Genomic DNA, 14636 nt, shown 5'->3' with positions numbered 1-14636 from the left:
CGGCGGGCGGGCTTTCCAACGGCGCGGCCCCCTCCCCCCCCCCCCCCCCCCTCCTCCTGCGGTGGATCGTCCCATTCGTTGGCTTAGCGGCGGGCGCTCGCCGCCCACCCGTCGCGAGTGGAACATTCCATTAGGGGGCAGGGGGGTGCGTGAGGCTGTGCCTCGCGTGTGGGCCCTCCTGAGGGCGGCGGGTCCCAACGGCCGCCAGTCCGTGAGAGCGGCGTTCGGGTGTTGATCCTGATGGCCACGGCTGCTTCTGTAAGATTGAAGGTTTGGTGTAGGGATAAGTGTGCACGGAGAGAAGCTGAGGGAACAGTGAGGTGTCCGTTGCCTGTTTGGCAGTACGGGAACGGTGGACGGGGTGAGGTACCCAGAAACTCGGTGTAGTCTTGAGGGTGAGCCTGTCAGGGGCTACGGGGTCTCTGCTAAAGCTCAAATACAGGAGGCGTGGCAAAGGCCTAAAATCAAGGCTTTCTATGGGAGAACCGAGCTATTCCCATACAATACAGTTCATTACCTTTTATGGCTAAAGATGCGTGACAAGATGTTTTATTTTCCCCAAATACATTATTCAGAGTGATGGCGTGAAACGTGCCAAATGATACGAAAATACAAATTAAAAGTTAAATGAAAAAATGGTCATGTGGAAGTGCCATAATGACATACCCTCCCATCAGACTTGCAAATTATGTTTTTCTTTAAGCTCAGTTTCATATTTCTTGTGCAAATAGTTGTCCACAGTGCAATTAGGAGGTGCTTTTGCCTATGTGTTGATCTTTGGGACTAAAAGTGGGGCAACTTTGGGACTAAAAATGAGAGATGAGAAATGTAGAGATGCTATTGTCTCAGCACGGTAGGAGTGGTCCACAGAATAGCTATGCTGCAAAATGATGTAAAGAATGTGTGATACGCAAAGCAGTCGCTTGCAGAAAGCTCTCTTGTGACACAGATGGCATTTCTGCTTCCTGTGGGAGAAGAAAAGTACTTCCATGCAACCCAGTTCATTAGGTTTTATGGCTAAAACTATACAGCAAAATATGCTTTCTCCAAATATATTACTTCTAGTGCTGGTGTGCAAACAAAATTTGCTAAAAGAAATTCTTAATAGAAATCTGAAGTTTAGTGTATCTTAATCCTCTATTTGCCCTGAAGAAACCATGGTGTGGACTCCTGGATGTGACCTAGGATGCTGTAGAGTTCAGTTCTAAGTCCCCAGGAAAATAAAGTTATACCAAATGACTATTTTAAAAAACTCCTGGAAAGATTAAGTATGTATTGCAGCAAATACAATATTGTACAATATAATATATGTATAAGAAATACATATCAAGACTAATTTTTAAAAACTTAATCAAAAGAGAAGAATCCATCTACTGGAAATTTATATTGTTCTTGAGAAAAAGTAATGAGTGTCCCAAGCTTACTCAGGCTTCATGTTGAAAGTTGCAGTGGACAAATGGCTTCGGTTAACCCTGAAGGTGGAAGGTGTAGCATGAGTAGAGTAATACTGCCTCAAACACTTCTTTTATAAACTAATCACCAGTGTAAAACTACATGAATATTAATCGGGAAAGCAGGTAGTAATTTCTCATTTCTCTCTGGGCAGACTAGATGTAACATAGTTTAACTTTGTTCCCTGTGGTTGCCTGAACTGGTCTGAGCCTGCAGGCTGTGGTCTGTTGTAGCTACTAGATGTGAAACTGCTACTATACTTCTTTGCCTACTGTCATGTCCTTAAAATCTTCCCTTCACATGCTTTTTTGGCCTTACTTAGGCTAAAAGCAGTACAGCATTGCTTGTAAGCATTCTAAAGCTTAATTTAAAGTCCACAGAAATCTCATTACCGCATCTGGCTTGCTTTCTTGTGTAATTCACTACACTTTCTACTTGTTCCTTCAGTTTGCTGTAGTTCTTGTGTTCTGTGTCCCATCAAGATTCAGCTTAATAGGATTCGCTCCACTGAAAATGAGATTGCAGCAAGAAACTCTTCTCTGGCTTCCAATATGCTGTTAAGAGGTCTGTGATGGCAAATGTAAAGTGATTATTCTCACTGAGCTTGGAAACACTGTGAATCAGAGATGCAACTGAGATTCATATTCATGTGGGAATGTTTTTTAGCTTACAAAGGAGGTCCAAGGGCAGGAAGTGGATGCGTAATAACCAGCTTGGCTTGATGCATGTGCTCAGAGGTTTAATGAAGCAGGCAGCCCAGCTATGTGAGAGAAATAATCACACACTGACTTTCTGTTCCGTTGTAGATGAAGCTCTACTTCCATCAACCACAGTATAAATGCACTAATCTAGTCAGGTCCCCTCAGAGACTTTTTGTCTGTGTTAATCATTTAATCAGCAATCTTATGCTAATATGTGTTTCTTACCCTTATTTTCTCAGTAACTTCTTGTTGTTGAGGCTATACAGTAACAGTGTTCTACAGCTTTAGAACATGAATTGAATAATTGAATTGTAGGAATAACATACTATGTTACTGAGAGGAAATGAGTTGGCATGGACCACTGTGTATCTGTGAATAACCCTTAAATCCCAACTATAACAAGAGCCAAATGTTAAATATGTCACAAGTTAAATATATATGCTGTGCTTTCAGCATCTTTTTAATGGCAGTCATTTGACTATTTAGGCCACATGCTGCTGTGGGGAGAACACACTGGAATTTGAACTAATTTTATTCCTTGATTTGTATCAGGGCTTTGTTCATGTATGAAGGTTTGTTGGTTTTTTGGTGTTTTACGTAGAATGGTTGAGTTTTGGGGAATTACTGTCAGACCTGTAATCCTTCATCTTTCATTTTCCTTTTCAGGCTGCTGTCCATACTCTTGATCTTTGAGGAGAAGGAAAGGTTGATAAGAACCTTCAACTATGGGAGATCTCTGCCGATCTTCAGAAATAAGAGATAGAGGGGCCAGAGATCCTAATTAAATATTCTAGTTTGAAGCAGTTTGTTGAGTATTTCAATTTGAAATTAGATTCTTTGTTATACAGCTGTGCAAACGTCAAATTTCAGAATATTCCATGATATAATAACAGTATAGTTGTAGCCCTGATTTAGATAATGGCTATAACAACACTTATTAAAATCTTGAAGGAGGCAGAGAAAAGTTATAATCTCCTTAGGGTCAGTGCTCATTTTTTTGGTAGGTTTTCTGCAGAATTGAGATAGTTATATTCATACTGAAAATGCAAATGGACAATCTGATAATGTACCTCAGAACTTGGAGGTTTTTCCCAAGTCTTTGTAGATGAAGGGTCTTGGAGCTATAATTTTTAAGATAGCTACAGAAGACAAATTGAATTCTGGGAAGATTTCTGCTTAGGCAGTTGCCTTCTCTTAAACACCAGGAGCTTTGAAATGAATGCGGAGGTGTGTGTAATGTAATGTATCACATACAGACTTTCTTTGGTGCATACGGAATGGTAATTTCAAGGTCTGTGTGGATGTTGGGGGCAGGGAAATTTGCATTATTCTCTGCTCTCTCCTGAGTCTGCAAGTATCCTCTGGTTTATAGTAATTTTCTTTGAAACCCTGTTCTTCAGAGGCAAAACCTGCATCTCTGAGGCCTAGAAAGGAAAACTGAAGAAGATACCCCCCACAAATGCTGCGTGTTTAATTAGCTGGTGATATAGTAAAGAGAAGTAAATTGAATGGTAGCAGTTTATGAATTTTAATGTGTTTTTTATTCACATACTATTTTACTATAGTTTTCTATATATAAAGTATGCAAAGGACTGATTAATCAAAAAAATCGAAAAACCAAACAAAACCAAATCTCATTGCAGCAAATATGGCTAAGAAAAATATTGTTTATTCACACAGCTTGGATGTGGATATGAGAAAATATGCTTTAGTTCGAAGTGGGTGTAAGACAGAAAAACGTTCAGAGTATGTGTTTACCAGTTAACATACAATGCTCCACTGAATACCAGCATTCACTAAACTGTGATGCTCTTAGGGGGCACAAGCATATGCTGTTCCTGGCTATTCCTGCTTAGCAGCTGCAGACAACCTTGAAAGAAATTTCAGTAATCCTTGTAATGAAACTATCAAAGCAGGGAAAAAAAAAGCTGTGCTTTTCTCTCCAGCAGAGAGGTCTGGGGCCTGAGGTCTCTCCAGCAGGCCTGAGGAAGCTTAGTTCAGGTTGTGGTGGTGTCATGAGATTGATAGAGCCAGTCTCACAACTCAGTGCCACTGGAAGGAGAGAGACATCCTTTTTTACGCCCGCTCCCAGCTGCACAGCCCTGACACCATGCATGGCCTCTGGTACCCACTGGGAACCCAACTCACTGACCTGAGGACAGTTCCCCTCAACCCCAATAATAAAAAAATTCCCAAACCAAAAGCCCTAAATGTTTTCTTTTCAGAGCCTGGGTAGTAGCTGGGAGCAGAAAAGAGCTGAGCAGGCATACTGACTGGTTTTGGTATCCAAGAAAAAGGTGGGGTTTGAAGGCAACTGGATTTAGGGACCCATGATGTGCTTGATTCGGGGAGACTGCAGAGGGGTGGTCTTACTGGTTGCGTCTGAATTATGAACAGTGGGCTATGAAGGGATGAAAAGAGGGGTCTATATACCACTCCCCAAAACAGGGGGCCTCCCTCTGCGGTTGGGAAGGGAAACTGTCCTGGGAGCATATTGCCTGAGCGTTGCAGGGAACAGAGTGGGAGACGTCCAGGAGAAGGCAGTTAGAACAGGCGTGGGGCTGAAAGCGTGAGCAGATCTGTCGGGGCTGGTGGAAGGAGAGGCAGTGGCTGCTGGAGCCACACTATCTTCTCTTGTCCACTTACCACCCAACACTGGACTTGAGACAAGTGGAGAGGCAGTGACATGGTCCCAGCTGCCGGAGAGTTCCTGTGCTGGTGTGTCCAGAGCTTGCAGTTCTTTATCCAGAGTAAGCCAAGACCACTTCAATCTGTCAAAACCCTTTTCCTACTGAGAGAGTAGTAGGGAAGCTACTGATTAGTGCTTACACATGTATCTTATTCTGGTGGTTCCTCCAGCTGTCCATAGATTTATGAACTTCGGATTCCAGTTGTCCCTTGTGTATTTTCCAGGTGAGCTCCTATTAATTTTTAGTCTGTAGGGTGTTGTCCTTTATTTTCACCTTTTATATTTTCCTGCTTTGCAGCTGGTCATGTTTTGAGTTGGTTCCAATGATAATTTGCTCAGCAATTGTAAAACTTTCTGTCAACAATAGTTTATTCTTTAAAGAAAACAAGCCTAAGTGGCTTTGGTGCCTTGTAGGTTGTCACTGAAGAGACTATGTATTGCAAGTGACTTGTGTCTGTTTGATGTTCAAGCCTACTGTGAGCTAAAGCCTAGTATTAGCTTCCATCTACCTTCCACGGTTTTGACAGCTCAGGTTTGCAGCCCTTTGCCTTCTGCTTACATCTTCCTATTTCACCCCCAGTTCCTCTGCAACAGTGTATCTCCTGGGATACATTCCACAGGAACATGTTCCTAGTTTGAGGATTACTGCTGTAAACTGAAGTCCTGCAGCAGTCTCACAAGGAAGTGATGATTTTATGTGATAAGGGATTTGCCTGAAACTGTGACTGTGATTCTGCTTTCTACATTTTGTGATAACTTGTGTTATATTGGTGCAGATGAGATCACAGTGAGATTGTGGATTTAGTGCTGTGGTTTTATGTAAGTGCATTTAAAAATTAGATAAAAAACTTGAAATTTTGAATTTTATTTCTATTCTCCCTTCCTATGTAAGGCAAGTATTGCTCTAAAATTACCTAGTTTAGGTAAATGATCAGTTAGGTAAGGTGTCTGTCTTAAAATATATACATCCTATCTTCACATTGTGCTAGAATATATCCATGAAGTCTAGAAGTGGAAATAAAAAATTCAGTTTTTCATTGTTTGTAAGCTTACATAATTGGTATGCTCTCTGCCCCCCATTTTAATTGATGAATATAGAAATGAGTTGAATGGAAAATTAAAAAGAAAAATCTTTGAACACAGTTATTTGTGATGCAAGTCTGTTATCTAGCATTATTCTTTAATGTGCATTAGCAGATCTTTTCCTGCGAAACAAAGGGTGACCTAAAGTATGGAATGAAATGATGTAGAGGATCTATCTTGGAAGTAATGTATTTAATATAATTTTCATTTCTTTTATAATCTCACATTTTCATGTAACAGACTGGCCACATACACTATAAGAAATGGTAAAGCTCACTCTTGTGGTATAGTAAGAGAAGTGCAGAAGCAACAGCCCTTTATTCTTCAGTGATTTTTGTTTGCACGTAAACATTAGAAGTGACCCTTAAACATACTGCTTTCTGTAGATAGATCCTTGATATTTTCATTCTTCTCTCGATGAACATGGTTTCTTTTGTGCTGTTTTTTTTCCTGTGGTCTATGGAACTTTATGGGATTGATGCAGTGCGCTATCAGGCTGCTGGACAGGTATTGATGCTTACAGCACCGCTAACCAAAGCTGCTTTACTAAAACTCACTGGTTTTTCATCAATCATGAAGTTACGAATGCAGCCAATGAAAGAGTTGCGTGTAGTCAGGCTGGATGTTAGCAGAGACTCTGGAAGAAGGAGATTTATAAAAAAAACAAAACAAAATTAGAGCTCACGATGACTAAAATAATCAGTTTGGTGGCAGAATCTTTTCAATTTCCTACTAACTGTAGCTCTGCTGAATCTTCTGTGGGTCTTTTAAAATGTTTGGCCTACTACCAGTGCCCTAGAGGCCATTAGAGTAAGTATGGGAAGTGATCTACTTTTATGTAAAACTTGATACTACATAGTCAATAGAGGCCCAATCTTGCATTTTTTGACAACTGCATTTTTTGTAACAGAGTAGATGAATCCCAGGTTGTGTGTTTGTAATTTCTTTTAATATTGCATGTGTTGTCATGTGTGTCTGATTTGTAAGTCTACATTTAGTTTACTATATTTACATGGTATTAGTTAGTATTATATCTTGTTTGTTGTGGTCATGAAGTTCTTTGTAAGATTTTTCCCTGCCAGGTTGATAATAGCATTATAGAGCCAATGTATGGCATTGTTTTAGTATTCTATAATAAATGTAGAATTAGAAGGCTATATTATGAAGCAGAACAGCATTTGCAATTACCACTTTATATTACCTCTCTGGGAAGAGTTCTGTCCTAATAAAATTCCAGTCTGGATTTAAAGAGTGAACAGGCATCTGCACATAGATTTTATTATTCTCTTTAGGCTCATTTTTCCTCCTGGTAGTGTGGGATGGATGAGAACATCATGCACTCAAGCCACTAATCCAAGATAAGCAATATATTAAATTTTGTAGTTAGAGCTGTTCATGATTGACATGCAAGGCACATAGAAATAATGCTGCCAGTTTTCAATGAGAAATGTACAGGAGGTGACTTAAAAATTGAGGCACGTAGTGTTGATTACAGTTTGTATATGAACCCCAACAGAGTAGCTCTGTCTGTTGAATAAGGGAAGTAAATGTAGTAATCTTGGCCCACGCTACACAGATGGTCTGTGAGTCACAAATTCACATTAGCAGACATCTGTGCAATAGAAATCACTAGTCAGAAAAAGAATCTTCATGTTTTGTCTTGTGTTCAAAGACACCATTGCTTGAAGAACAAGAAAGAAGCCTACCAGCAACAAAACCTTGAGACTCCAGTTACAGTGACAGTGAGTTTCCAATCCCATAAATAAATAAATCACTTCTTAAAAAACAGTAAGCCCATACTGGAAACTAAAATGGAAAAAAAGTGATTTTTTTCTAGCTGGCTGACTACTGAGTCCATACCTGACCCTCCAGCAACTGTGAATGTTTTAATTTCAATGAAGCAGTAGGTTTTTTTCTTTTAGAACTTGGGGCAGAATATTTCTGATCAGCTCTTGAGCCTTTTGATATTACCAGGTTGTTAACATGAGATATGTTTTGTTCTTTTTTGAAATGGAAATGAAGTCTCTCTGCTTTCTCTAGAACCTGTGTTGAAATTTGAGAACAATGTACCACAAACATGTGCCAAAAACATACCTGGTACACCTCCAATAAACACTGGCTCCCTGTGGTCAGTTGCCTTTGGATTTAGTGGCCCTACCACATGGTTGACTTCAGAGTCTACATCCAGCTGCACCACATTAGCATCTCTAATAACTGAAAGGAGAAGAAACAGGGATCAAGAAAATTGTAAGAAGTAGCACGTGAGTTTTCTATGACAGACAGGAGTTATCTGTTTGATCTAGTGTTTGCTTGGTTGGGTGTGAGCCATCAGCAACAGGATGTGGGCAGATTCTGGCACAGAGCAGGGCCAGTGGAAGATGCAGTTGTGGGAGCAAGGGTGCTTTTGACTGGGGGTCTTGATGGCTGGCAGCCATGTCTAGCCTGCAGGGTATGAGCATACAGTGGTGTGGGGCTTAGAAAAACTTTGCCAAATCATCCCCAGTAGGGGACATACTAGAATGCAGTGAGGTTTCCTCCTTGCTTGTGTGACTGGGTTTCCTTCAGAAGAAAACCAGAATGCATGGGGAAAGAGTGCACACTCTGACCTCTTCTGGATGTGACACTGGGAGATGTCCCAGGTCAGCATCTGGACAGGAGGGTAAGGAAGTTCAAAGTAACTGAGGTTTAGAAGTAGTTTGACTTTCAAACCCGGGAAAGAAGAATGGCTGGCACAGAGGCAAAATCCTGAGTGTAGGCATCCCTCTGTGTGAGGCAGGGGCTCCCCAGATCTGTCCTGTTACTTGACCTTTCAGTCAAGTTACTTGACCTATATACTTGTGTCTACTACATTCTACCAACTTATTTAACCACTAACTGGGAAAATAAGAATATCATCTGGTATACGACTTAGGAAAGCTTGCCAGCATTTCAGCTAGGCTGTCTTGTGTTCTTTCAACAAAGAGCTTCCATCTTTGCTTGTTCTTCATAGGGAAGTTGTGCTTGTCCTCCCAGGAAGCTCTAGAGTTCCTCTATCTGAGGGACGAATATGACTGTGTCTTTCACACAAACTTGTGTCTTGACAGGTGAAAAGGAAAAACTGAAAATATGACCCCATTCCCAGTGTACTAGCTCATGGAGATGGGTATCTGGGGAGTGAGAACTGGGCTCTGTCACCTTACTTAGGAGGTGCTCATGTTTTACTGACCTGCAATTCGGTGCCACCTGCCATCGCAGAGACTCTGTTTCAGTGTTACTGAAGTTGAAAAATCCCTGATTCCATTATTCAGCTTCACAGTAACCTGGGGGAAAATAATGTAGTCATCACTGTAAATCCCCTCATGTTCTCTTTTTTCCTTCTGTTGTAATAATGCTGTATTCCCCACTCAAAACATATCTAGCATGTAAGTGAAAGATAAACATGGTTTCATGAAATTCTTTAAAATAAAGAACCTTTCTAATTCACTGATTTAGTTGTGTTTTTGGCTGGGTTTTTTTTGTTTGTTTTTTGGGTTTTTTTGTTTTGTGTTTTTTTTTTGTTTTTTTGTTTTTTTTTTTCTTCCCCTAGATTCAGTAGTTCTGCAACATTTCTGATTTGAACTCAAGGAAGAGTTCAAAAAAAGATTAAAAAATAACAGCTAATTTCACTGACATTTTCTAGTACTGCTACTCTGTAATTTCCTGTGTGGTAAATTAGTGTTTAGAGGCATCAGATGATGTTTTGGCATCTGGCTAGCCACTCCGTAAGGAAAACAGTAATGAAAAACACAAGTATAAACAAACAGACAAGATGTGAGAAAGGAATAGATAGGGAACTTAAGAATGACTTTTAGGTTACTTCTTCAAGCTTACCAGCAAACCTCTGGCAGAGCTAGAAAGTGAACATAATTCTGAATTTTGCACCTCTGCTTTAGTTACGTGGATTAATATCTTTCTGCATGGAAATGTTACAGCAGTGGCAGAGCAGTGTCATGTTCCTATTGTGGGGCACAAGATTCCCAGTGGTGATTGCCGAACTCCAAACTCTGAGTCCAGCCACTCAGGCTCTTCAGATGTTTCAGTTGTCCCTGATAATGCTGACATCTTGTTGACTGAAAATGTTGCAAGGAAACAATTTATATTTAATTTTAGAGGATCTCTTTTTCAATATAGTTGTAACTGAGAAATTTTTAAACTTTTTTTTCCACAAGGGCACCAGCAAACAAAGATGAAATGATCCTCATGTTCTCTTCTATTCACCCTTGGACAAAATATGTAGGAACAATTAAAGCAAATGCAGACTCATGAGAGAAAGTAGCTCCTTAATAAATCACCCAGACAAGCTGTAGATAGAGGTGCATACATTTAAATAATGAATCAAAGGTGATGTTGTTATTTGTCTAGCAAAAATGTTTTCACAAAATGGGTCTTCAGTAATGCATTCAAAGAGAACAGATAGTTAATGGTAAGGAACACAGATGCTTGCTAAGAAGGTAACTAGTGTACCTGTTGCAGTGACAAGCAGGGAAGAGCTGCTTTTCCAGGGTGAATTTTGTTTATGAATTGCATATATGTTATACAGGAAGTGAGGTTTGAAGCAGTAAGTGAGGCATTATCTTTTGTTTGACCAAGTGATACAGCTGGAAAACCAGGCAAGTTTCTGGGCATCCAAACCTTCCATCAGATCTTTACATAAGAAGTACTAGGCTGGACCAGTTGTAAACAGATGCAATTTTTAGGGGTGGCATGATACACAGCAATGCAGTGTGCTTTAAGAATTTATTTGCTAATTCACCAAGGAGTAGCCACAGCTGTAAGAATGGACTTTATCTTAACCTAATCAGCTGTCAAAAGTTAGGTGCCTAACTGAAGCACCTGTTCTCTCTATAGTCAATATAGAAAAATAGATTCTCTGAGTGACAGCTCATTTAGTCACCTGTATTAGACCTGCTTTAGGATAGGATGAATCACCATGTGAACTATCCACTAAGTCATTCTACTGTAGGTTCCTGTTCTTTAAGAGAGGTCACAGCGTGTTTCCTCAGGTGTCCTATTTCTAACTGAAGTACAGCCAGCCTCACATAAATACCCTACCACTTTGGTTGACAGTTAGATACTGGGTAGTGCATTGCAATGGTTAAAGAATATCCCCACTGCTTAGTCTCTTGACTATGCCCAGCGTTTCTTTTCTACCAAAAGGGAAAAAAAAAATTCCCCTGCTCTAAACCTTTGCTTGTTTTTTCCACTTAGCAACTTATTACTGTATGTGTGCAATGCATACATAGCATGAAGGGATCCAGATTTTAGCAATGAACACGATAAAAAAATAGCAACAGCAACAACTAAGTAGTAAATTCATTTCAAACCTCCCTCTTTCAATTGACAGCCTTACAAAAATCCAGAGCGTCTAGAAACCAGATTAACAGACAATCAGAACTTTCCTTCACTCTCCCCATCACACACATACATGTTAAAGGAAGAAAAGACTGAGCGCAACCCAGACTTCTAACAACCAAGAGATAAAAATTCATCAATAGTCACCTTACTTGTAACTGTTATACATATATTTTTAATATGTGGGTGAAAGTGCAGCACCGAAGAGTCAGTGCTCTTGCTTCTTTCAACTGCTCATTAAATATTTATAGTTGGTATCAGTAAAGTGATCTGGTTTTGTCTTAGGTGTTATTTTTTATATTTTAAAATAAATTTGCCTAATCTAATAAGTTAATATATTTAGGAGAGAAATAAGAATCAATTAATAGCAAATTTGTAAGACAAAAGCTGCATATAGCAGAGCCCAAGCATGCGGGAGAGGAACAGGTCAAAGCAGTGGAGAAAAGGTGACCTTCATTATACCTGTCCATTTCTCATGTGCATATTCAAGTACTCTCCATTCACGCTGTGACCATGCAGTAGAATTCCTGAGCTGCTTCGGGGACGTATTTCAAAAACAACTTCAAATTTCAGCCCTAAACTGAAGGATTCATCTGTGAGGTAAAAAGAATAACATTCTTTTTGTACTGAGTTAGTGATGAAATTGGACATTTATTCAAAGTCAAAATAGAAATTCAAAGCCCAGGGTGGAACTTATTTGTCCTGTCCGTAAAACTGTTGAAACATGTGCCAGTACACATATTGAAAGAGATGGCATGGTGTGCCATCAATGACCCATTTCAACTTTTGTTTTGATTATGTTTGCTTGGAGTATTAATAAAGGTTTCTTTAATTTTTTCATTATTTAAAAAATGTATTTTGTTTAAAAATATTTCCTGGCAGTGAAATGGACAGCAGAAAGTAAATTATCTACATTTTTTGGCAGTTTGTTATTGTGCAATTTGCTAGACATTCAGCAGTCTTTATACAGTGAGTGGGAGTTCCCTTGAGCTTTGATGATTCAGTAGAAGAAACTTCCTTTTTCAGTCTGGTGGCAGGCCAGAGAGCAAATTAGAAACACTGTCTAATTCTTCTTGGTGTTGTCAATGAATGGGGTTGTGCAGTTTCCTTTCTGGTTCAGATCAGAGCCTATGTGACCAGAAAACCCTCATAAAACACTTCCTGGAACACAGCAGGCCTAAATGACAGAAAAGATGTGTTCTGTCATGCTGCGCGTTATGAAGACATGCAGAAAGCCTTTCCTGAGGATTTTTGAACTACATGTTGTTTTACTAATTAAAAAACTAAGGGATGACCATTAGCTGGTGTACTTGGTCTTAGACATATAGAAGTCAATGTGGCTATGATAATTTTTACCATATTATAATCTGTTCCCTTGTGAAATTATTCTAATTATTTGAAATACATACATACAGATGTATTTATGTAACAACTTAAGTTTCATGGTGACATTGTGACCTGTCAACATCAGCTGCTTACCACAATAATGATCTGTATCTAATAATCCTTACAGTTCACAGTCTCAGAAATTACCACACCCTTTAGCAAAATATGCCATTCTGAAGCACAGTGAATGCTACAGTCATATATTATGGGATACATTTGTTTAGTAGTGTATTACCCAGGACGACATATCCTCCTTCAGATGAAAAGTATGTTCCTGCTTCTGATGGGCCTTCAAAGCAAGGCGTTACACTAAATGTCTGCGAAGCTGAAGTAACTGATCTTCCATTGAGCTGTAAATTGCTGAGACAGCCACTAAAACTGTAGACAGAGTTAATCTGAGGGAAAAAAAAAAAAGCATGATTAGTAGATAAACTGCTTGTGGAATGAAATAAACTCTTCTGTCCTTATTTGTACTTGTTTATGGGTTGTAAGGCTGTGATTGTCTGGTGCATCAGTTTTGAATTAAAAAACAGTTTCCAGAGAAGAGAAGCAGGACAGATGCTTTTTGTAGCCTCTCATGTCTCTCTGATGACTTCAAGGTAACTCCAGCTTGTATTGTTTCTCAAATAATCCTTACTGAACCCTGAGAAGCAAAGTGCGAGAGCAAGGCAGTGTTATACATACCTCATATCCTCAAGGCAAGTCAGGAGTCTACTTTTTCTGAGTAGTGTATCTATCGTTAGGCACATACACTAAAGATTACCTTGAAGGAGACTTGGTTATGTTCATTTTTGCTTTAACACTCCTTTCAATATACTTCAGTACAAAGATGTAGAGAAGAATTCTGACTTCTAGGTACTGTCTTAAAAGAGAGATAGTAAGACAACACTAAACTCTGAGAAATTCATCTATATCTCAGACCTTAGGGTGAAACTGATCTCACCTAACTTTACCTGTCTCATCTAAGCTTGGATGTCACTAGGATTTCTCTGTTCCTCAGGGACCACTGGCTTTCCAGTTGCTGCTGTAAGTCTACAGAAGTCTAGTCCAGCTACCACCAGCCTAGCCCTGCAGGAGATTTGCTGGCCACTTGAACTGAGCTGTGTGCTGCTCAGCATGCTGAGGATTCAGCTCATAATATGCTTTTGCCTGAACTCATCCCTACAGTCAGCTTTTGCATTAGCTGTACATAGAGGTATGGGATGATGTAATGGGTGTCTGCTTTACCTGGATATTTTTTACAGCTTTTCCAGGAGCCACACCCCCAATATAGAGTGGTTCAGTGACTTGCCAGCTATTGGCATCACCGCTGAAAGGTTCTTCCAGTACTCGGAGACCATCAATTATCAAGCGACCAATATTTTTGCCTCTGATAAATATCACCTAGAAGGAGAGGAAAAAAAATTGGGAGATTACTTTAAGCTGTTGAGGGAACACTCCTGTGCAGTGGAAGAAGATAAGTTTGAGAAGAAAAGCTTGTGAGTGATACTCTATAAGCCTGTTTTATTAACTGTCAATATTCTATGCTGGACAACCCTCTCTTTTCACATTCATGTAAAGGCTAGATAGTAAAACTGATGTCTTTCTTACATTTTGGTGTACAAGGCAGAAGTAATCAATGTGTCACAAGGTCTACTGAGATCTGCCCGTCTTATCTTTGCATATATGATTCATTGCTACAGTGCTATCACTGTTAGCATTTTCATGGTCTTCGCCAGTTTTATGGTCTGGATTCATCCAGCCTGCTTTAAACACTTAAGTGCCCAAGTTAGGAGTTTAGTAACTGTAGACTTCCTCTGTAGTCAGTCAGGAGAGAGGTACCTACAGAGGGAAATTCACCTTGACCCTTAAAAATATCTTTTTATTTTTGTAGAGAGGGAGCCAAAGACAGGTGTGCTCCTTGCTTAGGCACTTCAAAGAAATTTGCTGATCAGAATTATCCTAGTCCTTCCTTT

At 39.7% G+C, this 14636-nt stretch overlaps 1 protein-coding gene and 1 long non-coding RNA gene across 3 annotated transcripts in view; one reads left to right on the top strand and one right to left on the bottom strand.

Annotated features, from left to right (window-relative positions):
• Positions 1 to 122: 122 nt before the first annotated feature.
• LOC141921160 (uncharacterized) lies at positions 123 to 2953 on the top strand. Its single transcript, XR_012622565.1, has 3 exons — positions 123 to 258; positions 1900 to 2016; positions 2820 to 2953. It is a non-coding gene; the product is annotated as an uncharacterized LOC141921160 (long non-coding RNA).
• Positions 2954 to 3671: 718 nt separating this feature from the next.
• LAMA4 (laminin subunit alpha 4) overlaps positions 3672 to 14636 on the bottom strand; it is a 106281-nt gene continuing 95316 nt past the window's right edge. For both annotated transcript variants that reach the window (XM_074819295.1, XM_074819297.1), the window contains exons 33-38: positions 13909 to 14064; positions 12917 to 13076; positions 11758 to 11888; positions 9131 to 9224; positions 8020 to 8139; positions 3672 to 6562 (exon numbers count right to left, since the gene is read on the bottom strand). In XM_074819295.1, coding sequence (XP_074675396.1) covers positions 6417 to 6562; positions 8020 to 8139; positions 9131 to 9224; positions 11758 to 11888; positions 12917 to 13076; positions 13909 to 14064 — 807 coding nt within the window. In that variant the 3' untranslated portion in view covers positions 3672 to 6416. The remainder of the gene's footprint in view (positions 6563 to 8019; positions 8140 to 9130; positions 9225 to 11757; positions 11889 to 12916; positions 13077 to 13908; positions 14065 to 14636) is intronic.

Source organism: Strix aluco, chromosome 3, assembly GCF_031877795.1.
Source record: "Strix aluco isolate bStrAlu1 chromosome 3, bStrAlu1.hap1, whole genome shotgun sequence".
NCBI classification, from domain to species: domain Eukaryota; kingdom Metazoa; phylum Chordata; class Aves; order Strigiformes; family Strigidae; genus Strix; species Strix aluco.
Note: the sequence above shows the minus strand (reverse complement) of the source record. Positions and strands in the feature narration are given on the sequence as shown.